This window comes from Rhinolophus sinicus, chromosome 14 (genome assembly GCF_057876585.1).
Source record: "Rhinolophus sinicus isolate RSI-liver-muscle chromosome 14, RSI-T2T, whole genome shotgun sequence".
Lineage (NCBI taxonomy): Eukaryota > Metazoa > Chordata > Mammalia > Chiroptera > Rhinolophidae > Rhinolophus > Rhinolophus sinicus.
The window spans coordinates 101569346-101596610 of NC_142514.1; the positions used below are offsets into that span (position 1 = coordinate 101569346).

General features: G+C 40.0%; 1 protein-coding gene and 1 pseudogene across 1 annotated transcript in view; one reads left to right on the plus strand and one right to left on the minus strand.

The window, feature by feature from the left end:
• The window catches only part of UBE4A (ubiquitination factor E4A), a 31638-nt gene extending 13019 nt beyond the window's left edge, over positions 1-18619 (minus strand). The window contains exons 1-12 of the mRNA XM_019716316.3: positions 18482-18619; positions 14001-14162; positions 9310-9483; positions 8609-8721; positions 7589-7741; positions 6926-7085; positions 6477-6679; positions 6087-6278; positions 4841-5174; positions 3573-3693; positions 1702-2006; positions 64-196 (exon numbers count right to left, since the gene is read on the minus strand). Of these exons, the coding sequence (XP_019571875.2) occupies positions 64-196; positions 1702-2006; positions 3573-3693; positions 4841-5174; positions 6087-6278; positions 6477-6679; positions 6926-7085; positions 7589-7741; positions 8609-8721; positions 9310-9483; positions 14001-14121 (2009 nt within the window). The 5' untranslated portion in view covers positions 14122-14162; positions 18482-18619. The remainder of the gene's footprint in view (positions 1-63; positions 197-1701; positions 2007-3572; positions 3694-4840; positions 5175-6086; positions 6279-6476; positions 6680-6925; positions 7086-7588; positions 7742-8608; positions 8722-9309; positions 9484-14000; positions 14163-18481) is intronic.
• A 2806-nt stretch (positions 18620-21425) lies between these two features.
• LOC141572422 (large ribosomal subunit protein uL6 pseudogene) lies at positions 21426-22087 on the plus strand (annotated as a pseudogene).
• The last annotated feature ends 5178 nt before the right edge of the window (positions 22088-27265 follow it).

Below are 27265 nucleotides of genomic sequence, written 5' to 3' on the forward strand. Positions count from 1 at the left end.
TAGAAGTCTGCTAAATGTTTTGCAGGTCTAAACAGTGACAGAATCAAACTTTCAGCACTTCACCTTTCTATGCTTCCAGTGAAAATGGTGATAAAGTGAAGGACATGTTCCAGGGAATCTGCTGATGTCTCCAAGATGTCATCGGCAAACCGGCGGAGAAAAATGAGGAAATCACCTAGGTTATCTGCAAAAAATTCTGAAAAATATTCATTGGAATTAGCCAAACATTTGATTTTCTGTACATACAGATTCTACACTGTACTTAGCCTCTAGGACGGTCCTTGCCTCCTGGTATTCATTCCCTTGTGTGTCCCCTCCTACACTCTTCCAGGGTAGAAAACACGAGGCGTGACCAAAAGATAAGGTGAATGTTTAAGTAAATAAAAAATTTATTACAATAAAAGATACACTGCCATTAATCCCCCTCAAAATTCCCTCCCTCATTTCGAACACACTTATCCCATCATTCTTGCCACTTTCTGAAGCAGTTCTGGAAGTCCTCTTTCATGAGTGTCTTTAGTTGTGCTGTCGTGGCTGCCTTGATGTCCTGAGTCATTTTGACTTTGGGGAAGAGCCAGAAGTCACACGGTGCCAGATCTGGTGAATAAGGTGGATGAGGACACACTGTAATGTTTTCATTTGACAGAAATTGCTGTACCAGAAGTGATGTGTGACACGGAGTGTTGTCATGATGGAGGATGAAGTAAAGACACTCACAAAAGAGAACTTCCACAGCTGCTTCAGAAAGTGGCAAGAACAATGGGATAAGTGTGTTTGAAGTGAGGGCAAGCATTCTGAGGGGGATCAATGGCAATGTATGCTTTACTGTAATACATTTTTAAAATTTAAATATTCACCGTATCTTTTGATCACACCTCATACACTCGGAGGCATACAGAAGTGATGGTATGTCATTTCCATGATTAGGTTTTAAAGGCTAACAGCTTCCATTTTGGTCACCTGCTCTGGGGAAGCCAGCTGTCATTCATGAGTAGTACTAAGGAGAGACTTGTGTGGCCTGGAAAAGAGGCCAGCAAGCAACCAAGGTTTGCCAACAACCACATCACTAGGCTTGTAAGCAGATCCTCCAGCCCTGGTCGAGTCTTTAGATTCCTATGGCCCCAGCTGACAGGTTGATGAGAAACTCATGAGAGACCCAAAGTCAGAACCATGCAGCTAAGCCGCTCCTGGATGCCTGATCCCATAGAAACTGTGTGAGATAATGTTGGTTGTTTTAAAGTTGCCATGTTTTGGAGTAATTTGTTACTCAGCAACAGATGACCAAAATAGTGATCAAGAACATATAATCTAATTTTGATGGACAGTATCTGCTAACCTTCTGGGTTAACTAACAGATGACTTTTCCTCTAAAGAGTAGCACAGGGAGAGTTAGATAAATTTCTAAGTTGAACAACAAATAATATTAATGATAGAAACTAACAGCTCTGAAAACCCAGATTGCCCTTAGTCCTTTGAAGACTATTTTCTGTTATGCATAGCAGTGAGGACAAGAGGCTGAGGAAAAAGCTCTCAGTTCCCCTATACTTTCACCAGAGGATATTATCTACAAGTTTGTGTAGTTTTTCCAAAAACAGTTGAATGATAACTACGGAAGGGTATTTTGAGGATTAAACTTCCAAAGTGACCCAGTTAAACTTAGATGGTTATAAATAGGAAGTTCCTAAGGGAGAGCTTGCTTACCTGGTACATAAGCCAAAGAGTTGTAGCCATCTGGCAGAGGAAAAGTTAGCTCTATTGGCTGTGAGCCCTCATTGCCTATGGCCAGTTGAACCAATAGAACAGCCATGGACACCTGCAAATTTAGGCAGTTTTGTAGCATCTGTGGCTCAGTCATGGCAGTCTTGGTAGAAAGATAGATGGTCATTAGTCGTTCAAACTGTTCACGGAGGTTGTCAGCAGCAGGGCTAGAACTTTGCTGAGCCTCCCGCCACGCAACCTGCAGCCGATGCAGATTTTGGTTGATTTTTACCATCTGATCATGCAACCTGCCCCCAGGAAAGCAGAAGAGACTGGGTCAGGAGGCTCATCAAGGGACAGTTGAGTATAGCCATTCAACAAATACAAAGCCTCATTTAACTATTCTAGTATTCTAGGATGTAGAGAGCTGCAATTGTGATAACACAGAAGGCACTCACAAGTTATTGACAAGACAGAGGCAGGGAGCATGGCACTGGGAAAATGTTACCAAGTATTCAACATAATTGAAGCTAATAACAAATAGTTAACAGCCTTCAGCTGAAATGCACCATCCAAAGAACAGTAGCTTGGTTGAACAGAGTGTAAACTAGACTGTTACGATGTCAAATAAATAACTATTAGGCAAAGTACAAGAAGCCCTGCAGGATAGTTCACAACAGACAAGTGCAATGTTTATACTTTGATGTGGTTATATGGATAGTCTTTCCATGGTTAGAAGAGAACCAAAGCTGCTGAAAAAAGACTCCAGATTAGTAATGACCACATATACACAAACAGCGACCTGGGACCGAACCTAAGAGCCGTGGATCCCAGTCCTCTGCTGTTCAAAATTAAATTATTTTTCACAAAGGATCAGCCAAATGTTCTCTAATGAAAGACCCATAATTCAATGTTATGGGTAGCTGTCTCTATGTTTACAGTCCAAAATCATCATCTTTGGCCCTATGGATAATGTCTGGGGTTACCTAGCCCATATTGGGAAACTAGATGACATTCATTTTTGTGTCTGAATGTAGGCAGTTGAACAGGTTAAACACATGCTGAACTGTTATCTATTGTCTCATTAAAAATGTCAATGACAGGGATAGAAACCTTATCCAATGAGTTTATAATTTCATTTTCTCAGAAATTTGTTAAGTTTTGAAAAATGCTCTGTGTCAATTTAAGTATCCTGAGAAGGTATTAAAAATTGGTATCCTCAACACCCCTTCCTGTAGACTATAACTATGAGTGAGCAGCTACTTTCTCCTCTTATTTACACTTATAGTCACAATCAACTAAATCAAAGAGGAAAAAAAAAATCATAGAATGACATATAGCTAGCTAGAACCAGAACCATATTTGGAAGTCATACACTTTAGTTCTCAAATCTTGACACTTTTAGAATCCTCTTTATCTTTGAAACATAGATCTTTTGTGGTCCTACTGATACTATCAGAATCCCATATAAATCTTTAATGTTGCCAATTTCGTCTCTACACCACAGAGACGTGCTTGGTCTTTTTTCATCAGGAGTAATAAGTAATCTAAACTCAAGAGCAGAAAGTGAAATGTTAAATGACAATAATTCACAGATGACAACAGGAAGATAGTGATTTAAAAATCTGCAAGTCTTTAGAGAAATATATGAGCGTATCTTTAATTTTAAAAAGTCTAACAGGTCAAAAATTGAGAATAAATTCAAGTTTTACGGACAAAGCCAATTCATGTAAACACAAGTAAATGTATATAATGCCCTTTTCCTACTAGATCCTACACTGACCCTTCAGCAGAAAGTGAGATAATAAGACTTTCAACTTTCTAGTCATCAGCACAACTAAATAGTTTTTTCCTAAGGACATCAAAAGAGTTACCTGTGGAATCCCAAGTACAAGGTATACTCTGTCAGGACAAGGTTCTCTGTTACAAGATTGTAGTTCTGGGGAAACTTCGGCTCCTGCACAGCTGGGATCAAACAGGTTTCTTTGTCCAAACCTCAAAAAAGTTAAAAGGAACAGTAAATGGCTTGCCACAGACGTCTAGCTTGGTCTCCAGCGTCCTTTTATTATATAGTTCAACTTCCATACTGCCACCAGTAATATATATATATATATATATATATATATATATATATATATATATATATATATTTATTTATTTATTTTTAACAACATCTTCTTAAAAACAAATCTTATCACATTACTACTCCTTCGTCTAAAAATATCTTTGGCTTCTCACTCTCTACAGAAATGCAGTTACATTTCTTTAGCTTGATCATGAAAACACCAAAAATGAAAAGCAGTGGTAACACTAGATTTTTCTGATAGAAAATGGATTATTTGTATCTATTTTGCACTTCTATATTTAAGATTATTTGCTTTTGAACATGTATTACTTTTATAATTAGAAGTTATAATACTGGGAGGAAATATATACACCAAAATTAAGCATGAATCATTCTGAGTGTAGAATTATGAATGATTTATTTTCTTTTCACTTCTCTGTATTGTTCGAGTTTTCTCTAATCTGGCCCCAATCTTTTTCCTCCTCAGACTCATTTCCTGCCATTCCCATACTCCTCCCCACATCTACCCCTTGCTTTAGCCACATTGAGCTTCTCACTGTACCTCTGTCAAGACTTTCCATAGCTTTGTACCTTTATACTTGTTATTCCCTCTGTATAAAGGGATTCTTTTGCTCCTTTGCCTGATAAACCCAACTCATCTTTCAAAACTCAGCTATGAAGACCTCCAACTTCTGTAGAATTTGTTACTCATCCTTTCTCTGTGCTCCGATAGCTTAGTCCTACATCCGATTATGATTATCTGTTAATATATCTGCCCTTTTCTGGAATCTTTGAATTCAAAAAGAACAGGGACAGTATTTTTCAAAGAATGAATGAATACCCAAGGCTGCCAAATTCAGAGAGAAGGTTCCACTAAAGCACATTTAAAAGCTACCAGTTTTATTTTTAAGTCTATCCTTTAAAAATTTATAGTAGCTCTTCTTTCTGCCTCATCTTTGAGAAAGAGGCACCTTTGTGAGAAAGGATAAGGAAGTGAATGCCTTAGATGTTACACACACACACACACACACACACACACACACACACGCAATTTTGGGAAGCCCAGTACTCCCCTACCTCTCATGTGTACATTTTTAATTTTTCGTTCTTCATCATTCAACTCCTTCAGGGCACAGTAAGTGGGATTAAAGGTGAGGAGCCGAGAGGATCTGGGTTTGCAAAATGGCTGGCATAGCTTCAGGAGAGCAGCACCCAGATTCAGAAAGAAGGCATCCGAGGCATACATTTGGAAGAAGATTTCTGGCATCTGATTGGCCCAAATCTTGGTGCGGCCTGCATTTGCATGCAAACAGTTTCCAAGCCAGGACAAGATACAGTGTTTGGTTTCTGGAGAGAGCTGGAGTAAGTTCTTCAGCATCTGGTAGATCTTTTCATGGAACTGAGCCATGAACTGTTTAACCAGAAAACATAACCACAGAACATTCCAGTTTCACAATCCTAATATTTGTTACTCCCAAACCTTAGCTACTGGCAATTTCCAAAAATATGCTAATTCTAATCTTTTCCCTCACTCTCCTTGTGCCTTATCTCCTATTTGCCCCCATTTTTGATTTAAAAAAAAAATTCTGGGCCCTTATGAGAGATTTCCTGATCAGCTACCAAACTGCAGATAGTATTGACAAAGCTTTAGAGTAGGGGTCGATAAACTTTTTCTGTAAAGGGCCACATGATAAACATTTTCAACTTTGCATGCCATATAGTCTTTGTTGCAACTATTCAGCTCTACACTGTGGCATAAAATCAAGCCATAAACACACATATGAATGGGCATGGCTGTGTTCAATAAAACTATTTACAAAAACAGGTGGCAGGCAGGATTTGGCCACTGTTGTACTTTGTAAACCTCTGCTTGAGAGCGCTGTGATGATGGGAGATTTAAACGACGCCCAATTTAACCATTTACTGCCTTATGTTGGCCAGGCTTCTACTATAATTTATGCTAAGACACAGGTGGAAGGAGGGAAAGGAAATAAATTTGGTTTATAGACTGGAGTTCAGAAGATTTTAGGAGCTAAAGTTATAAGAAACAGCTTGGCGAGAAAAACAAGGGTTGCGAGAAAGAGGCTATGCTACAGATAGGACAAAGAATGGCAGCAGCTTATTCTTAAACCACACTAAGGTTTACCCTCTGCTGCTAGCACATGCTAAAAAGAGGGCAATTTCTTTACATGATTATGGTAGAAGGCCAACTGGATCAACGTGCTTTCCCAAAGACCTCAGGCAGCCTTATCTGCATCTGCTTCCTGAGGAAACTTGACTTAATCTAAGATGAGGGACTGGGATACACCATAAACAGTTCCACCTGATGGATGTTGGCCTCTTGTACTTTGATCTCCTGGGGACCGGAACGAGATGGATTCAAGAAGTAGCCATGATTTTCTACTACACCCGGAGTCTTTAATAAGCAGGAGATACTCATGATTATTCCCAGCAAGGTCTTCTGATACATCTGCCCATTGCTAGGGTCCTTGGGCTGAATGTATTCTACAAAAACCTAGGAGAAGACAAATCCTACTTATTCGTCTGTATGATGAAATAAATATGGTGGGTGAGAAGGCCTCAAAGAGTTAAGTCTATACAACAATCAATACATCTCGTATTCAATAGGTAATATCATAGTGCCCTCAGGCTAGGGAAGCATAAAGTATTAAAAATCCAGCTCAACTGTTCATATACCACCTTTCGGACTTACCTTTGCCATATCCTTTTGCCTAGTGAAATAAAGAAGAATATCCAGATATGCATACAACAGGATCTGGCAGAGTTCTAGATCTTTTATTCGGCCCAATAAAATATCAAACACTGGAATCATGACTTCTGGAAATGTTCGCACTTCCTCATCCAATGTCAAGGCTTCAATAACCTCTTCTAGAAACTCAGTTACATCTTCAAAATCTAAGAGAAGGCAAATGAGAGAGAAAGAAGGCCATAGGGATTTTTTTATATGCCTTTACATCCTGGCTCTTCACTCTCTGAATACTTTTGATAATCCTGATATTCATCCCCAAAGGTCAAGGTGTGAGCTCTCTTCCTTAATTTGTACTGGAACCATAGTGGCTCTGAGGCTTTCAATGCAATTAGAGGAATTTTAAATTTGGAAATCAAAATGTAGAAGCTCACAGGTCTTGCTTATGTACTCACGGGCTCCTTGGATGGCTTCCAACATTAAATCTACCAATTGCTCATGGATGTTTTGGTCAACATAGATCTCTGGGGTGAGGAGAACTGTTCGTGTATTGGACACAGTGAGGTTCCTGCACTGCACCGCAAAGGGTAGCAGGTTCTCTGGAACTTTGGTAATCTGGAAACAACACAAAGAGAGGAAAGAGGATCTAGTTCTATGACCTGGAACATGGGTGCACGTAGCAAATAGAATGGAAAAGACATTGTGTCCCAAAACAATATTGCTCTCCTGTGGATGCTTGAAAATTCATGAGAGTTCATTCTTTGCTCTAAAGAATCACCCACCTGTTAGAATTCCAATCCTGGAAGTGACCAAGCTTAGCTTACTCTATTATTTACACAGTGGAAATGAATTTATCAGACTTTTTTTAAGGGTATGATTTTTTTAAGAGGTTTGTAGAGAGAATAAGAGGCACTGGTTTACTGAGGAAAGGGGTGGACCCCAAGCCACAGAAAGAAGACTAAAACTTTAGAAGACAAACCAAAATTGCCTCTGCTATCTAGTTCTATATGTGCTATGATGTATATACATTGATATAAAAGACAATGATCCAACTCTCTGGTGTACATGGTAAAGTCATACTCAAGAGGATAATACAGTACTCAGTGGGTTATTATTACCTCTTCCTTGGCTCTTTGGAAGCAGGAATAAAGGTAACAAAAAATATGACTCTCTCCTGCATCTCGATCAGCAGAGAGATTCAACATTGTAGAAGAAGTCATGTTTATCAAGTGGTTGCCTGGATCTTGAAGTAATAAGCGAGCAAAGACAGCCTATTAAGGAAAACAAATGAAAAAATACTAAACCACTGCAAAATTAACCACAGAACATTAAGCTGTAAAAGGTAATTCTGACACAGGTTATTGTGAGAATCACAAGATATAGAGTGAAGGGGAAAATAAGACCCAGAGCCTTATTACTTTAGAAAATATTATATATACAAACAAAATTGTATATATAAAGTTATCCTAAGCCAAACTCACATGTTTAGTATAACCCCTAGCAGAGTAAGCATTAAAAGAAGTCTGTTGAATGGTGTGGAGAATTAGCGATTAAACTTATGTGAAATCTACTACTCTGCAGAGTGAGGTGATCGCTGACCTCACTCAGACTTATATAAAGATAATTTAAACACGCAAAGTTAAACTACAAGTTGTCAAGTGTCTTCCACGACAAACTTTTATTCCTAATTAACATTGAATTAGGCACCTACTCGCATTTTACCTAATGCCTGTTTTGATTTTGGAAAAGATATAAAGAAAAGAGATGGGCCTTGCCCTCAACAATTTAAGAGTCTAATAGGAGAGATAAGACGAGTATATAAAAAAGCCACTACATGAGACAGAAAGTGTCAATTCCTGTAAGAGATGCACAGATAGCTTATTCTAGGAACTCAGAGGAGAGAATAACAACTCCTACCTGATAAGGCTTTGTAAATGAAGTGGCATTTTAACTGGGTCTTAAAGGATGGGTAGATGTGGACACGTGGCCATGGTAGACAGGAAGATCCCAAAAGAGGAACAGCACAAACAATGTACGAGATGGAAGTAAGCAAAGTCATGGTTGGAGAAAGGTGAGCAGAGTTCAGCTGCATGGCTAAGTTTTGCTGAAGGTACCCATAAGGAACATAAGTATGGTACCTGCTCAACATTGTTCATATCAAGCCAGTCTTGATCTTCCAGGTCTACTGCCATTTCTTCCAAATACACACAGCGGCTGGGGATGCCATTCCCACTTTTCAAGCTTGGGTCACCTGGGAAATGGTTTTAATCTGGTAGGTTAAGGATAATGCTTCTGTTTTACAACAGACAACTAATCTTGACAGCACTTCTCTTGAACTCCAAGTTTGACTCAGGTAATATCAGAAGGACCTCGACATACAAAGTAGTATCTAAACATTTAAATCTTTTTTCTTTCTCCCAGTTAAAGGGTGTGGGCTTGTTATAAATCCAACATCACGACATTTAAAGAGTAAACTCCAGACATCAGCACTAACTTTGGGTTTAACTACAGATAAGGCACAGAGGGAAGACACTATCTGACACCTCTTGAAGCTTCCATCCAACTGTTTAGGTTACCTCTGAGAAGAAAATGGATTTGGCTACCATTCCCATTTCCCCTGTAATATAGTAAAGGCAAGTAGCTATATAGCCCAGTCAGTATCAAAATGGGAACGAAAGTTGTATCTGTGTCTAAATACTGATTTTAGGTCACATTAAAAGCTTCACTGAAATATAAGCTCTGTGTTCTAGGCAGCATGGTTTGTTTAACCATTAGATACAATAGATTTCTAAGAGCAAGTCCCTAGGCCAAGAGAAAGAGAACAGAGTCTGTAACTCACTATTGTCCAGAGTAATCAGGAAGATCCTTTGGATCATGTGATTGATGTTGAGTTGCTCACATATTTCCTGCTGTGAACGGAATGAGCGGCTAATCTCAGCCACAGAGTAATCAAATTCATCCAGGCTCTCTGACACACTATTATCTGAGTCATCCGGGCTAGCTGGGAATTCATCTGCCAAAAAAATGGAAGCCAGTAACAGTTACACTCCTCTTTTAATATAGAATCAAGCATACTATCCAAAATGATAAATGTAACCAAAAGGAGGATAATTTTGAATGTGAAACAAGTTAATCAGCTAATTAGTGAACATCTTAAGTCAGGCAACACTTTTTAAACTGAGATATAACATTCTTCAGTTACAGGTGTACAACCTAAGATTTGATATTTGTATATACTGCGAAATGATCACCAAAATGAGTCTAGTTAACATCTGTCACCTTACAGTTATACATTTTTTTTCTTGTGATGAGAACTTTTAAGATCTGCTCTCTTAGCAATTTTCAAATATACAATACAGTATTATTAACACCATTCTGCACATTACACCTCCATGACTTACTTTATAACTGAGTTTGTACCTTTTGATTCCCTGTCACCCATTTCGCCCACCCTCCGACCTGCTGCCTGTTCTCTGTATGTATGAATTTTCTTTCTTTTTCTTTTCCTTAGATTTCACGAGTGAAATCATACAGTATTTGTCTTTATCTGTCTTATTTCACTTAGTGTAATACCCTCAAGGTCCATCCATGTTGTCACAAATGGCAAGATATTTTTTTTTCTTTTTTAAGATTTTATTGGGGAAGGGGAACAGGACTTTATTGGGGAACAGTGTGTACTTCCAGAACTTTTTTCCAAGTCAAGTTGTTGTCCTTTCAATCTTAGTTATGGAGGGTGCCGTTCAGCTTCAAGTTGTTGTCCTTTCAGTCTTAGTTGTGGAGGGCGCAGCTCAGCTCCAGGTCCAGTTGCCGTTCCTAGTTGCAGGGGGTGCTGCCCACCATCCCTTTCGGGACTCGAGGAATCGAACTGGCAACCTTGTGGTTGAGAGGATGCACTCCAACCAACTGAGCCATCCGGGAGGCAGCTCAGCTCAAGGGGCCGTGTTCAATCTTAGTTGCAGTGGGGCGGAGCCAACCATCCCTTGCGGAACTCGAGGAATTGAACCAGCAACCTTGTGGTTGAGAGCCCACTGGCCCATGTGGGAATCGAACCGGCAGCCTTCAGAGTTAGGAGCACGGAGCTCCAACCGCCTGAGCCACCGGGCCATCCCGATATATTTTTTTTTTTATGGCTGAATAATATTCCGGCACATGTATATATCACATTTTCTTTATCCAATCGTGTTGATGGACATTTAGGTTGTTTCCATATCTTGGCATTTGAAAATAATACTGTAATGAACACGGGGCTGCATATATCTTTTCAGGTTAGTATTTTTTGTTTTCTTTGGATAAATAGCCAGAAGTGAAATTTCTGGGTCATATGGTAGTTCTAGTTTTAATTTTTTGAGGAACCATACTGTTTTCCACAGTGGCTGCACCATTTTGCAATCCCACCAACAGTGCACAAGGGTTCCCTTTTCTCTACATTTTCACCAGCACTTGCTATTTCTTGCCTTTTTGATAATAGTCATTCTAGCTGGTGTGAAGTGATACCTCACTGTGGTTTTAATTTGCAGTTCCCTGATGATTGGTGATAACTGGTTGCCTTTTCATCTACCTGTTGGCAATCTGTATGTCTTTTAAGGAAAAATGTCTATTCAGATCCTCTGCCCCTTTTTAATTGGGTTATTATTTCTGATATTGAATTTTATTAGGCAACAAATTAAAGTACAAGATTCTGATATCCCTGGCTAAATATCCTACCACATTTTACAAATCAAGAGTTTTATTCTTTCTACTTATAATTAATTGTACTCCACACTGCCAAAGTAAGCAGCATTATTTTCCCTACAGACTCATAGTGAACAAAGAATTACCTAATAGATCAATATGCCTTTAATTATTTTAAATATATGGCTTTTTCCTGATTTTAAGAGAAGACATTTGTTTCAATAATTCCAAACTGTACAGGAAAATATAATGTAAAAAGTCTCCTCTGAATCAGTTCCCTATGGACAACACCTTAACTTATTAGCAAAGTGTTCCTGATTTTTTTCATATTCTGGTGCTAATGTTTATTACAATGACTGTTAGTTTTTTTTTAAAAGGATCATACTGTGTCTACTGCTTACCCTCTTGCTTTTTAAATGTAATCAGCACCAACACCTTTCTGTTAGTTTATTTATAGGCCTACCTCATTCTTTTCAACAGCTGCATTGTATTTCATTGTATGCACACACTGATTTATGTAGCTACTTCTCAACTGATAACATCTGGGTTGTTAACAATTTTTCATTTCAAAATACCGCACCAAATGTAACTTACTCTTTTTACGCACTTGTATGAGTATTTCTGTAGGCTAAATTCGCAGAAGTTGAATTGCTGGGTTAAAGAGCTTGAACATTTAAAAGTTAATATATACTACCAAATTACCCTAGAAATACACTTTTTACATGCACACCAATGGTATATGAGAAAGTGCCTGCTTAAATCTTCACAAATTTCATAGGTAAAAAACGAATTGTTGTTTCAATGGTCATTTCTCTAATTATGTGCATTTTAAAATCATTTGACAATTGTATATAAATTGCTTGTTAATATCTTTTGTTCTTTTTCTTTCTTAATTTACTTTTTCCTTTTTAAAATTTTTATTGGGGAATATTGGGAAACAGTGTGTTTTTCTGGGACTCATCAGCTCCAAGTCAAGTCGTCGTTTTCAATCGTGCTGCGACTGCAAATCAGCTTCAGGGGTGCAGCTCACAGTGGCCCATGTGGGAATCGAACTGGCAACTTTGGTGTTACGAGCACTGCACTCTAACCAACTGAGCTAACCGGCCACCCCTAATTTACTTTTTCTTGTTGGTTAAATCCCTTTATTATTATTTTTTAACAACTTAAAAGACTGCCTTTCAGAATGGCACTCATGCTGAATGAGTATAAAAGTAGTATTGTTCACGAGAAGCCACACCAGTCCGTATCCGCTTTTCGCTACAGAAAAATGGTTATTTTTTTTGCCTGAAAGTCCAGGCAAAACTCTCAGAAGAATTGCTTCAGTGTGGTGAGTTTAGTAAAATTGAAGCTCAATATAGAATGCCAAAGGTTTTGGCAGAGTACTAACTGCTGGTGGAAAACAGGTTAGACCTGGTGGCATGATACTCAGTGGAAACAAACTAAGAGAGTGAGGTGCCAAAATAGTAACACAAGAGCATGTACCTGATTTGTCACCATTGCTTGGTGCCTACAATGCTCCCAACTCTAGCCATTCTATGTCCATTTATAGTCAGAAGGACAAGCATTTTGTCACTCTACTCATATGCTGTTAACTTCTCCTCTGAACTCCTAAGAGTGATGGGAGCTAAGAACCTATTTAGCAAAATTTTCCTTAACCACATACTCATAAATTTTATTTTCCCTATTCCTCACTCTCCTTTCTCTGCTACAATCTCCTAATCCACAGTTTCTCATTCTGAGCTTGTATCCTAGAAATCTGGGAGAGATTTCAGAGACTGAGACACAGATCTGCCTTTTTCAATCACATTAAAAAGTGAGCATTAGGATGCCCTGCCTGTTGTTTCTCTCCCAGCCTCTCTGGCAGCAAGTGGTTATTAAAAAAAAAAAAAAAAAAAAAAGTCAGCATTACATTTATTTCTTCCTTGCTTCATCCATCACGCTTTCTCCTACTCACATGCCTTGCCCTTTTATTCAATCCTAATCAGAGAGTAAAGCACAACTCAGCCACACATCTGAACACTTTTGAAATAAACAAAATAAAGGGAAAATATACATTTTTCCTTTCCTGAAAAGAAAAATACTATGTATTATTCTTTTTGGAGGTAGAAGGGGAGCAATTTCTGGCTTGAAAGATTGTGAATACCCTCAGAACAGTAATAAGTTTGAGAAGCATCCTACTTCTTTTAGTCTGCATGTCTCCTTAGAGGTGGAAGCTAGGCTTGATCTTAACTTTGCTCCCAAATGAGGAAAACTATTTTTCTGATCAGTGAGATATTATTCTAATTTTCTTTCACATTAAGGCTGAGGATCAGATTTTCTTAGAACTCTGTTCTATTGGCGGTAAGCTATAATAGTGGCCACTCCATGGAGTAGAAGAAGCATTTTGCTTGAGACAGACTCTGAAGCACTGAGCTTAAGAGAACAAGTCTCATTTGTCTACAGGCCAAAAAGCTTTTATAATTCTTCCTTATACACATCTGCTTCTATAGCTGCGTGTGACTTGCTTTCCTACCTCTGCCTACAACCTCAGTTTCCTATGTTAGGAAAGATTTATTTAAATCTCTTTTACTAGATAATTTTTAAAATAAAACAGCTTGACAGTCTGGGATCACAACTGGCATTTGTTACTATGGAGCCACCTGTTATCTGGTCTCCTTTTATGCACGGGGGAGGACAGGGAGGAGAGGACCCCTAAACAAAACAAACAAAAAATGAACAAAACCCCCCCCAACTCATGCCCTAAGCAAACGAAAAACATCTTCTGCCCCAACTTAAATTCTAGTTGTAATTAAGTATACTTAATTTGGGAAGACCCCATTCTAGGTCATCTCATCTGCTGTCACTGGCTCCACCACTTACCAGATTGCTGCTTCAGCTGCTCTTTTTGGATTGCTGCAAACTGCTTGGCATCAGCCAGAGAGCCAAAAAGAGCAGCAAAGGGGTTACTTGAGATGTTGTTGTTATTCTCCTGGTCTGTCATTTCACTTTAAAATGTCCTCCATCCAGACCTTGGGGGAGGGGCTGGTATTAGATACAGATAGAAAGGACAGGTATTAGATCCAGAGTCAGATAACATAGCAGTTGTACGTAATAAACCCATAGTTGTTTCTTTTCCTATTTCACAAGTACAACACATTTTAAAAGCTTAGGGTAAGACTTTCCAGTTCCTGTTCCAAGATTCAAGATGTTTTGGCAAAGTGGTTACAAACCTACTAATTGGATAAGTGGGCCTGGCTTAGCGGTGGCTAAAACCAAAAACTTAGAAAAAACTGGAATGCATTTATCTGTTGACCTGTTTTTATTTGCTATACCATTAAAAAATAGGTTAAGTTGAAAGAATTACTGAAGTCAAAGAGGGAATTCACCTACTAATTGTAACAACAACGTGGCACTTAAAAATAATACCACAAGAAATATGGATTTCCCAGAGATCTCTAGGCTGGCCGGCTAGTTCTCATTCACCATGAGCATAAGGTGGCACCTGCTCAGGCTTCTTTAACTACAGTGGTACCTCGGTTTTCGAACGTCTCCGTTGACAAACAGTTAGGTTTACGAACGCCGTAAACCTGGAAGTAAATGCTTCAGTTTTCGAACACGCCTTGGAAGTTGAACATGTCACGTGGCTTCCGCTGAGTGCAAGATCCTGAGGCCGAGGTGTTGGCTGTTTTCGAACGTTTCAGAACTCGAATGGTCTTCCAGAACAGATTATGTTAGAAAATCGAGGTACCACTGTATTTATTCCTCAGCTGCATGTAAACTAAATGTAAGCCTTTAAGACATGAAATGGCAAACCAGGATAGGAACGAGATAGCAGCATATAGTGGGTTTTAAATATATATTAGCAATCAATCTCTACTCCTAGGTTTTCAACCACTGATATTTCCTCCACTAAAAACTAAATGATCTTTGTTTAATTCTGTATGTAACTTTTGCTGTTTATCTGATTTTTTACAATACTGAAGAAACACAAATTCATAATGTGTAATGTGAAATACATATATACCTCCAGGGTATTCAGTGGAGCTGACTGAGCCTACATTTGTACTCTTCTGATTATATTCCCTCATTCCCAGGCACCAGGGGGACTTTGTGGCACAACGGGATGGGCAGAGCTCCCTGAAAGGCCACAGTATAGAAATACAACCCTTCCTAAAATTTTAAGATCACAGTATAGAAATACAACCCTGAAAAGCGTGTGAAGAGACAATGGGTATGGGTATTCTGCTTACAAGGATGTTGAACTGCTATAAGAAGAGGCCTTAGAAGGAGTAGGGGCAGGGGTATAAGAAAAGGAACATTTGGTCTACCTTTAATTTATTAAAGTAAAACTCCTTACTGAATCATATTAACAAAAGCTAATGCAAGTCAGAAGAGTTACCCTTATTTTTTGGAGGAAGAGAGACTATAACACTTCTTGACAATTCTGAGGCATCTCCACCAGTTGTTTCACGTTCTTCTGTCGTGTTTTCTGGGTAAAAGCTAATGGCTAATTAGCTGTAATGACTTAGGCAGGCAGTCTAGTCTCCTCTCAGCATGGTGCTGGGCTTTATTGCTTCAACGAATTGAACTATTAGATGTTGCTCTATGTATTTTACTTTTTGCTATGTATAGTTTAGTTGAGCTTAATGTAGAAAAAGCATATGTAGTGCTGAAATTAACAAGAATTCTGGAGAGCATTTCCCCATTTAACCACTGCATAAACCTAATTATTACCTTTAATTCACGTGGAGGCACCAAGAATTATCTCATTGTTACCTGACCACCACCCTACCTCTATCCTAATATCCTAAAGTACTGTGAAATCCAGAGTAATGCAAAAAATGTTGTGAGCTCTTGTTGTTTTCTGTGTCCAAAACACCATTCTATTTCATCAACATGACAACCACATTTTTCTCTTGGGGATCCATCCCATTCCCAGTCCACATGTTTAGAAGGGGATGACCTCACCCATTAGCACCAGGAATTGGGCATATGAATCTGGCCTGGCTAAAAAGAATACAGCATTCTCTGGCCAGAATGACTGATGTAGGTGTGGGCACAAGATCCTAGCAAGGCCTCTCCGATTCAATAAACACGAGCTTCAGGCTTTTGTCTGAATCTATGGAAAAGGAAACTCTTTTTTCCTGCTTAGATTGCTAAGCTGGTTAAGATACGTATTATATACCATATTCCAACAATAAAGTAAGCTAGAGAAAAAATATTAAGAAAATCATAAGGAAGAGAAAATACATTTATAGTACTGTACGTACTTATTGGAAAAAATCCACATGTAAGTGGACTGGCACAGTTCAAACCCATTTATTGAAGGTTCAACTGTAAGTTGAAAGGAATGTAGAACACAAGAAAGGCTCTTAAGACTATCAAGAGGTAAAGAGGATTTGTCATGATAAACGGCATTATCTCTTCCTTTTTTTCAATACTATATTGTCACATTACATAAAGAAGCTAAGGTCCCATTACATTTTATCTGTATTTTTAATAAGATGTATAACTTTCTACATTGTATTCCTAATGCAGATCTTCTGCCTTGCTGGAGTATAAGCAATTGGAGTACAAGTTCACATCTGATTATTTTTTTTTTCTGTATCTGGCATTATACATCATCATCACAATACCCCAAATAAATATTTATCGAACGATTCAATCTTATACGTAATTACTCCTGACCTCATAATCAATAGCAGCAGCATGAGCCTAACTTACAGTAGGGGCTTTACTATTTGTCTTGGATTGCAGTGGAAGGGCACGCTATATCAGACAGGTGGCTCTATGATATCTCAGCATTTGTAGAGAATGGACATAAATCTGTTGTCATCTCTGTTTTCTGTCTTTTTGAAAAACGAGGTTTTTGCCTATCTCTCTAAACTCATCTTTTCCACACGTACTTCAAATCTGTGCACAAACTATTTTCATAGAAAAAGGGCTAACACCATGTAGCCACTTAAGAGAAAAGTTTTACAGGAAAAGGGAGGACTAATTACTTGATGAGAACCTTTGTGGAGATGTCAGTTTAGAGTTGTTCAATGGTCTCACAAATGTTAAAAGAGTACCTAGACATCACCCACTCCAAAAGAAAGGTCTGGTAGAATGGAACCTTGATATTTTGTTTTAATATTCAACATCACTGGGAATTTATAGTCTGCTATTTTCAACTGCCATACAGACATATAGAACTATCCTGTTGTTAGCCTTTGAGATGGTACAACCACCAATCCTTAAATCTTTTGGATTTGATTCAATTTTTAAAGTCCTTAAAAAGATGTTTCACTCTGATATACTCCTACAAGGGTCTACATCTGTAATAGCTGTCTACCTCGTCCTACAAAATCTTCTCACCGTCCCCTGACTCAGTATTTTGTTTATAAACAGTACTGCTAATCCCTTAAGGGCCACTGTCAGCTCTTAAAGAGGTGAGCACACAAATGTTTTAACATCAGACTTGGTACTGCTTTTAAACAGACATATTTGGAGTACTTTGTATAACTGGGATTGTCAAAACCAAGCTCTATTAAATCATACTCCGTAAGGTCTCTGTCCTGGTGAGTACTAATACATACGTCAAACAAAAAAAGGAATTAAAAAATGTTTCCATTATTGTATGTTTCACCCAATAATACTTTCAGGCCTCGCTAATGTGGGAACGGATCCTTCCAGTACATCAGCAAGCTAGAAGGATATCAAGTCAAAGGCAGACAGCATTCCTTCCTGGGGCCCATTTTAGCTCAGAAGGGCTCCCATGTGAGACCAAAAGTCATGACAGGTGAGACTAAACGTGTCCTTACTCTGGGAGAGAAAAACTGATCCCAAAGAGGAGACCCACCAAATATAAGCTCCTGAGTTGTGGCTACTCCATTTTAGAAGTGTCTTCTAAACCCAATTGCTGAGGGAGCACGAAGCAGAGTGCCAGGAGAGTTCTGAGTGGTGAACTGATCACTTTCCTTAAGAACTGTCAACACCATGGTTTGGTTACTACGACTCGAGCTTAATTGTATCTTCTCTGGTATCTGGCTATCTGTTGCTTACTCTTCATATTTTATCCCTCCAGATTCCGTAAGGACTTCGCGGCAAGGAGGGGGACTCACTAACTCCGCGCTCGTTCTAGAGAAAGGAAGTGAAAGATAATGGCCTTTTCCAGGAGGGGAACGGCAAAGAGAGGGAGAGATGGCAGAAGCTGGAGCATGCACGGGCTTCCCAAATCAGGGTCGAAATTCACGAAGGGCACAGGACCAGGAATTTGGAAGAGGTAAGAGTGCAGAGGCCAGGACTAGCATTCGACTAGGAGAAGAAAATCCCATTGCAGATTCAAGGATCCCCTCCCCTCAAGTTATTTCCTCTCTTACCAGAGCCTGAAGGGCCAGCAGCGACAACACACGACAGAATATCAGTGGCCGAAGGGTTCCAACTTCCGACTCAGCCCGGCAACCGGAGCTTACATCATGATTCAGCGCCAGGCCTTGGGGAAACTCATCTGGGCGCCGGAAACAGGGTGAGACGCCCAGCCCGGGGAGCTGCTCGCAAACACGCCCACGGCGCAGGCGCAGCCTGGCTGGGGCGGGGCGGGCGGAAGTGGCCGGAAGTGGTCGTGGCTTTGGGCTGAGCGGGTAGGATCCGGTGAGCCGGAGGTGGTGCTTGGGCCTTAAGGAAACGGGATGTGCGTCGTGGAAACCGGTGTGTGGTGTGCAGATGGGACTTGGTGGTCCCTGCCGTGGTGCAACCGCTGTGGGTTTCTGCTTTCCATTTTTCCCACTGGTCTAAAGTCTTTTTGAAGCCGTTTCTGTTCCTCTTCATAGATTATGAGCTCTGAAGCAACAGTAGCAATAACAACCGAAAAGTTTGGGCTTTTATTAGTTGCTAGGCAGTGTGCTAAAATATGCTGTTTAAAATGGGTTATTTTTAAATTTGTCAGTTGACATATAGTATTAGTTTCAGTGTATAACATAATGATTAGACATTTATGTACCTTATGAAGTGATCACCCATATAAGTCTAGTATTCCTATGACACCATACGTCGTTATTACAATATTATTGAATATAGTCCCTACGCTGTAATTTATATCCCAGTGACTGTTTTTATAACTGCCAGTGTGTACATCTTAATCCCTTCGAAATTCACGAAAAAACCTTAATCCCTTCAGGTTTTCTCATTCATTCCAACCCAATACACCCACCCCACAATCCGGGGGACCATCAATTTGTTCTCTGTGTGTATGAGTTTGCTTCTGTTTTGTTTGTTCATTTATAAAATATACTATGTTTGATTGAGTTTCAGTTTTCTTATCTGTAAAGTGGGGACAATATACACCCTACAAGGTTACTTTGAAGTTCACAAAGGGAATGGAAACCCTTTTCAAGGGTTAAAAGTGCTGCACAAATAAAAAGATTCTAAGAATGAGAGAAAAAATATTTGTAAATCATATGCAGCAGTCCTCCTTACTCACAGGAGTCATGTTTCAAGACTTCCAGTGGATAGCATCGAACCCTCCATATACCGTTTTTTCCTGTACATACCTATGATAATTTATAAATTAAACACAGTAAGAGATTAACAATAACTAATAATACAATAGAATAATTATAACAGCATACTGTAATTAAAGTTATGTGAATGTGATGTCTCTCAAAATATCGTGTACCATACTCACCTTTTCACTTAAAGCAAGCACTTTATGGCTTCTCTTTGGCATACCCGAATTGCCACCATCGCTACTCTTCCGCTTTGGGGACATGATTAAGTAAAATAAGGGTTACTTGAACACAAGCACTGTGATACCAACAGCTGATCTGATAACTGAGATGGCTACTAACTGACTAATGGACGAGGAGCGTATACAGCATGGATACATGGACACTCTGGACAAAGGGCTGATTCACATTTGGGTGGGATGGAGTGAGAGGGAGCATGGGATGGAGCAGGATGGTATGAGATTTCATCATGTTATTCAGAACAGGGTGCAATTTAAAACTTATGAATTGTTGATTTCTCAAAGTTTCCATTTAATGTTTTTGGATCATGGTTGACAATGAGAAACTGAAACTGCAGAAAGCAAAACTGCAGATAGGGGGGACTACTGTACTGATAAAGGATTAATATCAAGAATATGTAAAGAACTACAGCTCAACAATGAAAAGCCAAACATTACAAAAAATGGAACATAAGTGTTTGTAAGGATGTGGAAAACTAGGAACCCTTGTGCATTGATGATGGGCATATAAAATAGTGTAGCACTTTGGAAAAACTTGTGGTTCCTTAAAAAGTCAAACATAGATTTACCATCTTATGCAGAAATTTCACTTTTGGGTATATATACCCCCAAAAAATTGAAAGCAGGGACTTAAGCAGATACTTGCACACCAATGTTCATAGTAACGTTGTTTGTAATAGCCAAAAGGTGGAAACAACCCAAAATGTCCATTGACAGGTGACTGGATAAACAAAATACGGTATATACATACAACTGACTGTTATTCAGCTTTAAAAGGACTGAAATGCTGATACATGCTATAACATGGATAAACTTTGACAATATTATGCTAAATGAAAGATGCCAGACAAAAAAGAACAAATATTGTATGATTCCACTTAATGTGGCACCTAGAATAGACAAATCATAGAGACAGAATAGTAGAATACAGCTTACCACGGGCTAGAGGTAAGAAATTGTTTAATGGGTATGGAGATTAGGATGATGAAAAAGTTTTGGAAATGGACAGTGGTAATGGTTGAACAACATTGTGAATATACTTATTGCTACTGAAGAGTACACTTAAAAATGGTTAAATGGTAAATTTTAAGTATATTTTAACACACACACGCACACACTGCTGTGCCTATCTTGTTCCAGCATTGTTCTAGTTCCTGAAGATACAGTAGTAAAAAATATACAAGTCTTTTCCTTCCTGGAGTTTACAATCTGGTGAGAGTGGAGTGGTGACATAGCATTTAAAATCGGTGAGCACAAGATGGATCATTCAAAAAACAGTTTTGGAATAACTGGGTAGCTATGTGGTTTAAAAGTTAGTTGATGTGTTAGGCCTTTACAATAAAATTAACTCAAGATAGATCAAAGATTTAAATGTATAGTATAAACCCATAAACATGCTAGAGGAATTCATGGGAGAACTTTTTAAAAAGAATAATCTTAAAGTAGGGGAAACCTTTCTAAATATGAAACAACCTAGCAGCCATAAAAGACCAGTGAATTCTACTACATGCAAATGTTTGTAAATGTGCATAGAAACCATAAGTAAAGTAAAAAAAAAAAAAAAAAAAAAACAACAACAAAACTGGCTATCTGCTGCATCTACCGTGAGGATGAAGACCATCCTCAGCAATCAGATGGTGGACATTCCAGAAAATGAGGACATCACTCTGAAGGGACGCACAGTTATTGTGAAGGGTAGAGGCAACCTGTGGAGGGACTTCAATGTAGACTTCAATTGCATCAATGTAGAACTCAATCTCCTTGGAAAGAAAAAGAAGAGGCTCCGGGTTGGCAAATTATGGGGAAACAGGAAGGAACTGGCTACTGTTTGCACTATCTGTAGTCATGAATAGAACATGATCAAGGGTGTTACATTGGGCTTCTGTTACAAGATGAGGTCTGTATATGCTCACTTCCGCATCAACATGTTATTCAGCAGAATGTTTCTCTTGTCGAAATCTGAAATTTCTTGGGTGAAAAATAGTACATCCACAGGGTTTGGATGAAGTCAGGGGTAGCTTGTTCAGTATCTGAAGCCCAGAAAGATGAGTTACTTCTTGAAGGAAATGATATTGAACTTGTATCAAATCCAGCTGCTTTGATTCAACAAGCCACACAGTTAAAAACAATGATATCAGAAAATTTTTGGATGGTATCATATTTCCCTGAATATAAGACCTACTCGGAAAATAAGCCCTCGCATGATTTTTCAGGATGCTCATAATACAAGCCCTACCCCAATAATAAGCCCCAGTTAAGATTGTCAACCAGACAGATATATTTTGTATTGAATTATAAAATAATAATATTAATATATAATAAAATATAAATAAATAATATTATTGACGTTAATACTTAAAATAAATGATAAGATAAATTACATTTAAGTATTTGTAAATACCCAAGCGGATGCCTTTGGACGACAGGTAAACACCTACATAAACAGATGAACTCGAGACTTACTGCCGAATGACCAATCGGAGTACAGACACAACGCACGGATAACGTGTGCACTTGATAAGGAACGGACCTAGTTGTGTCTAATATGAATCTTCATAATTCAGTACGTCATGTGTTGTAACGGACGTACTTAATGCAATCGTGTGAAATAAAGAAATGTTTTCTGAATGTTGGTGCCTGCAAGTTTTCATCCCTTTTGTGTGGACCATCATTCTTAACTGTCATCATTTTTGTCATTCCTGTCTCGTAAGTCTTCAATTAACACTTGATTTAATGGTAGATTTAAAGGGAATAATATTTTGACCCCCAGACAAGATGAGTGCAAAACGAAAGAGCTATTCCATCGAGTACAAGAAAGGAACCGTGGAGGACCCCCGGGACAAGAATCTTACAGCTTTCTGCAAGGAGAAGAAGTTGGATCTCCGAATGGTCCGAAAATGGCGAGCAGCCTACGGTAACGTCAGCCAACAGGTAGACAAGGGAAATGCTAAGAAGCGCAAGTGTGGATCAGGTCAGCAACTGTATTTCCTGAGCTGGAAGACATCTGTGAATGGATTGCTGACAGGAGAGCAAAGGCTTTGGTTGTGTGCAGGGCTGATATTCAAGCATTTGCCCTCACAATGGTACCACAGTTAGAAATATCCCCAGAAGAATTCAAAGCATTACAACACTGGCTGGATGGCTTCCTTCAGCAATATGAACTGTCTCTAATATCGACAGCACTGTTCAAGCTGGAAGATACTGAAGTTATTAAACGTGCAGTTGCATTCAAGTCCTTTGTTGATGGCATCGACTTTTCTAAATACCAACTCACCAACATGATTGCTATGGATGAAACTGCAGTGTTTATGGGCCAAGGATCTCAAACAACAGTTGATCAGAGGGGTGCCTCGTCAATCCACATTCCCTCCACTGGTTACAAAAGTGCACGTTACCTGTATTTTGGCAATTTGTCTGGATGGAAAGAAACCCTCACCTCTAATCACCACTAAGGGCAAGGAAGATAAGGTTGAACATGTTTCAGGCATTTATGTTCTTGAAACCAAAAATACCTGGTGCACATAAGCAGACATAAGGAAATGAATGGGTCAATTTAATGCTGCCACTTGTTTTGCGAGGTGGCCAAAGAGGTCTGCTAGTCTGGGATTCAGCCAGCACTCACCGCGCTAAAGATATGAAGAACTTCCTTGCAGAGAGAAGAATAGATCAAATAATGATTCCCACAGGAATGACTGACTATCTCCAGACTCTTGATATTGCAATAAATAAGCCATTCAAGGACCATTTGCACATGGAAATCAGTGACTACATTGAAAATAGAATGGAGAGAAATCAGCATGGAAACTGTGAAGCCCAGCCTACAAGAGGTCGTGACTTGGGTGAAGAATTCATGGGATAAAATCACTCCTAGGTATCAACCCCAGAGAAATGAAAAAGGTGTTCACATAAAGACTTGCATGATAATGTCCAGAGCAGCATATTGTAAGATTCCATTTATATGAAATGTCCAGAAAAGGCAAATCTAAAGAGATAGAAGAGATTAGTGGTTGCCTGGGGCTGAGGGCAGGAACAGGGAGTGACAGACAGCACAAGGGATCTTAAGAGAGTGACAGGAATGTTCTAAAACTGGATTATGGTGATGGTTGTACAATTGGGTAAATTTGCTAAAAATTACTGAAAATAGGTGAAATCACTTAAAACAAGTGAATTTTATAGCACGTAAATTATACCTGACTACAATTACCGTGTGTGGGGACAGAGCCAGGAGTGCAGTTTCCAGGCTCTCGGCCTCACATGGAAAGGTGCTGGCTCAGGTAGTAAATGGCCATCAACTGTGATTGCATGGCCATCAGCTGTGGCTAGTTGGCCGTCAGCTGTAACCAGTGAGCCATTGGCCACTAATATAACTGCTGAGGCTATGCTAGCAGAAAATGGGGGGCTAGCAAGAAGATGGTGGCTGAGCTAGCAAGAGCAGTTTGGGCATGATTCCCCTATCTATGGCTCCATGGGTGTTCCTTTTTGGCCTTACCATGTCCTGCGTTCTTATGTGGGGAGCAGGAGCTGAGACTCCACATGGCGCTCTGCATGACACCGTGTTTCCCTGAAAATAAGACCTAGCCGGGCAATCAGCTCTAATGCATCTTTTGGAGCAAAAATTAATATAAGACCCGGTCTTATAGTGAAATAAGTGAAACATGGTATTTAAAAAAATGACAATTTATACAATGTCAGTCCTTGCAGCATTGTAAGAGAAACACATTGGAATCAACTTAAATGTCTATCAATAGAGGACTGGTTAAATAAATTATAGTGTATCTGTACAATGTGGATGCATTAAAAAAGATACTTCTTTATATGCTGGTATAAAATCATCTTCAAATTTTATTAGGTGAAAAGTACAAGATGTATATAGTATGATAACATTTGTGTGAAAAAGGGGAAGAGAGAAAAATGTATACTTAAGAATTTGCTTATGTATGCCTAGAATACCTCTGATATATAATACATTATATATCTTAGAGAATATATATAAAAACTAGTATGTTGTTTGCCTTTGGAGAGGTGAACTGGGTGTCTGGGGTGGAGGTGGAGGGAGACCTTTCATTGTATATTTGACCCATGTGAATTACGACCTATACAAAAAGTAAATAAAAATGTGTCGTGCGGGGAGGCCTGCGGGGTCTCTGCTCCCGCTCCCCGCACAAGAACGCAGGATATGGTGAGGCCAAAAAGGAACACCCACGGAGCCATAGGTAGGGGAGTCATACCACTATATTCTTGCTGGCGGCTGGGTTGGAGAAACAGGAAACAGGAGCCACACAATTCTCAACCCTCATTGCGCCGCTTGCAGGCTCAGCCACCATCTTCTTGCTAGCCCCCATTTTCTGCTAGCATAGCCACAGCAGTTACATTAGTGGCCAATGGCTCACTGGTTACAGCTGACGGCCAACTAGCCACAGCTGATGGCCATGCAATCACAGTTGATGGCCATTTACTACCTGAGCCAACACCTTTCTATGTGAGGCCGAGAGCCTGGAAACTGCTTTCTGGGGCTCTGTCCCCACACTCCATCCCTACAGGCTCTCGCCTCACAATCTACGTGACAGGCGTCTTCCACGAGGGGCCCTGTGTGAGGAGCCTGGAGGTGAATACAGTATCCTGGACACAGCCAGGCTCTCTGGGCACAGCCAGGGTTTCTCAGGGCACCACCAGTCCTTCTGGGCACAGCCAGACTTCCTGGGCTTCTTAGGGTACCACTAGTCTCCCCGGGCACAGCCAGGGCCTCTCAGGGCACTGCCACTCTCTCTGGGCACAGCCAGACTTCCTGGACTCAGCCAGGGCTCTCAGGGCACTACCACTCTCTCTGGGCCTCTCAGGGTACCCTGCTGGAACAACAGCGACTCACAGTCAAGGTGCTTACATATTCTCAATGGCGGCCTATCAAGACACAAAAGCAAACATCCGCCAGTTCCACTACATGGTGGTATGTTCCCAAGCAAACAGTCAAGCATCCATTAAACTAGGGATAGAAGACAATTCTCCATAGTCCATAGTTATTTGCCAGGGCTGTCCTGGGGGTGAGGGACGACTTTGACCTCACCCTCATCTCCCATGGAGGACTCAGCAAGCGTTTCCTCCTGGGACTACAAGTCCTGCATCCGGGCTGCCTCAGCAAGAACTTCCCAGCCCACAGGGCCGCAATGTCCTTTGCTTTCTCTGGCCTTTGCTGGTTGGGGAACTGTCCATGTCTTTCCACCCCTCCACGGGGGTCCAGCTCTCCAGCAGCTGCTCCTCCTGGTCTTCCTCAGACTGAGTGTTCATACCCACAAACTGCTCCACCGTCCGTCGGAGAGCTTTGGCCGGCACCATACCCTGCTCGCTGCACCATGTGTTGTGCGGGGCGACTTGTGGGGTCTGTGCTCCCAATCCCCACATAAGAACGCAGGATATGGTAAGGCCAAAAAGGAACACCCACGGAGCCATAGGTAGGGGAGTCATACCACTATATTCTCGCTGGCGGCACTATAGTCTCACTGGAGGCTGGATCCACACTGTCCGCAAACCGCCATCCGCGCTTGCCAGCCCAGCCACCATCTTCTTGCTAGCCCCCATTGTCTGCTAGCGTAGCCACAGCAGTTATATTAGTGGCCAATAGCTCACTGGTTACAGCTGACGGCCAACTAGCCACAGCTGATGGCCATGCAATCACAGTTGATGGCCATTTACTACCTGAGCCAGCACCTTTCTATGTGAGGCCGAGAGCTCTTTCCCAACAAAATGAAAACAAGAAATTACATTAAAATAGACGGGGTTCTTGACCTTTTCATTTTTCTTTTACAGGAAAATCATCTCCCAATAGGTAGCACTTCTAAAACACCATACATGTTTTTACTCTATTTTAAGAAAAACCCCAGATTTGCTCTGATGGACTTTCTTCTCCATTTGTCACCTCTGGGAACTTTGAGTCTAGATTTAGGGCTGAAAGTCTCTCTGCTAGGAGTGCTCCAAAATGCATTGCTTTGTTTCTGAGAACTGGATAGAAAGGCGAACACTTGGATTAAAAAAAAAATTACAATTGGTTGGGAAAACCAAATAACGCTCGGGCCCCTGTTTTCCTGATTGAAACTTCAGGTTGATTGAATCAGAACTTCTGATTGATTGATTGATTTAAAGGTTAATATGGGTCAGTGGTTCTTAACTAAGGGCAATTTTGTCCCTGAGGGGACACTTGTAACATCTGGAGATATTGTTGGTCGTCAACACAGGTACTGCTGGCATCCGGGGAGAGAAGTCAGGGAGGCGGCAAAAGCTTACGATGCAGAGGACAGTCCCCCGGCCCCAGCACCACCAAAGAATTATCTAGTCCAAAATGGTAATAGTGTGGATAATGAGAAACCCTTATATAGAATTAATATTTAGCAACCTTGTTCTGAGAGGATTTAAAGATACACACAGGTTG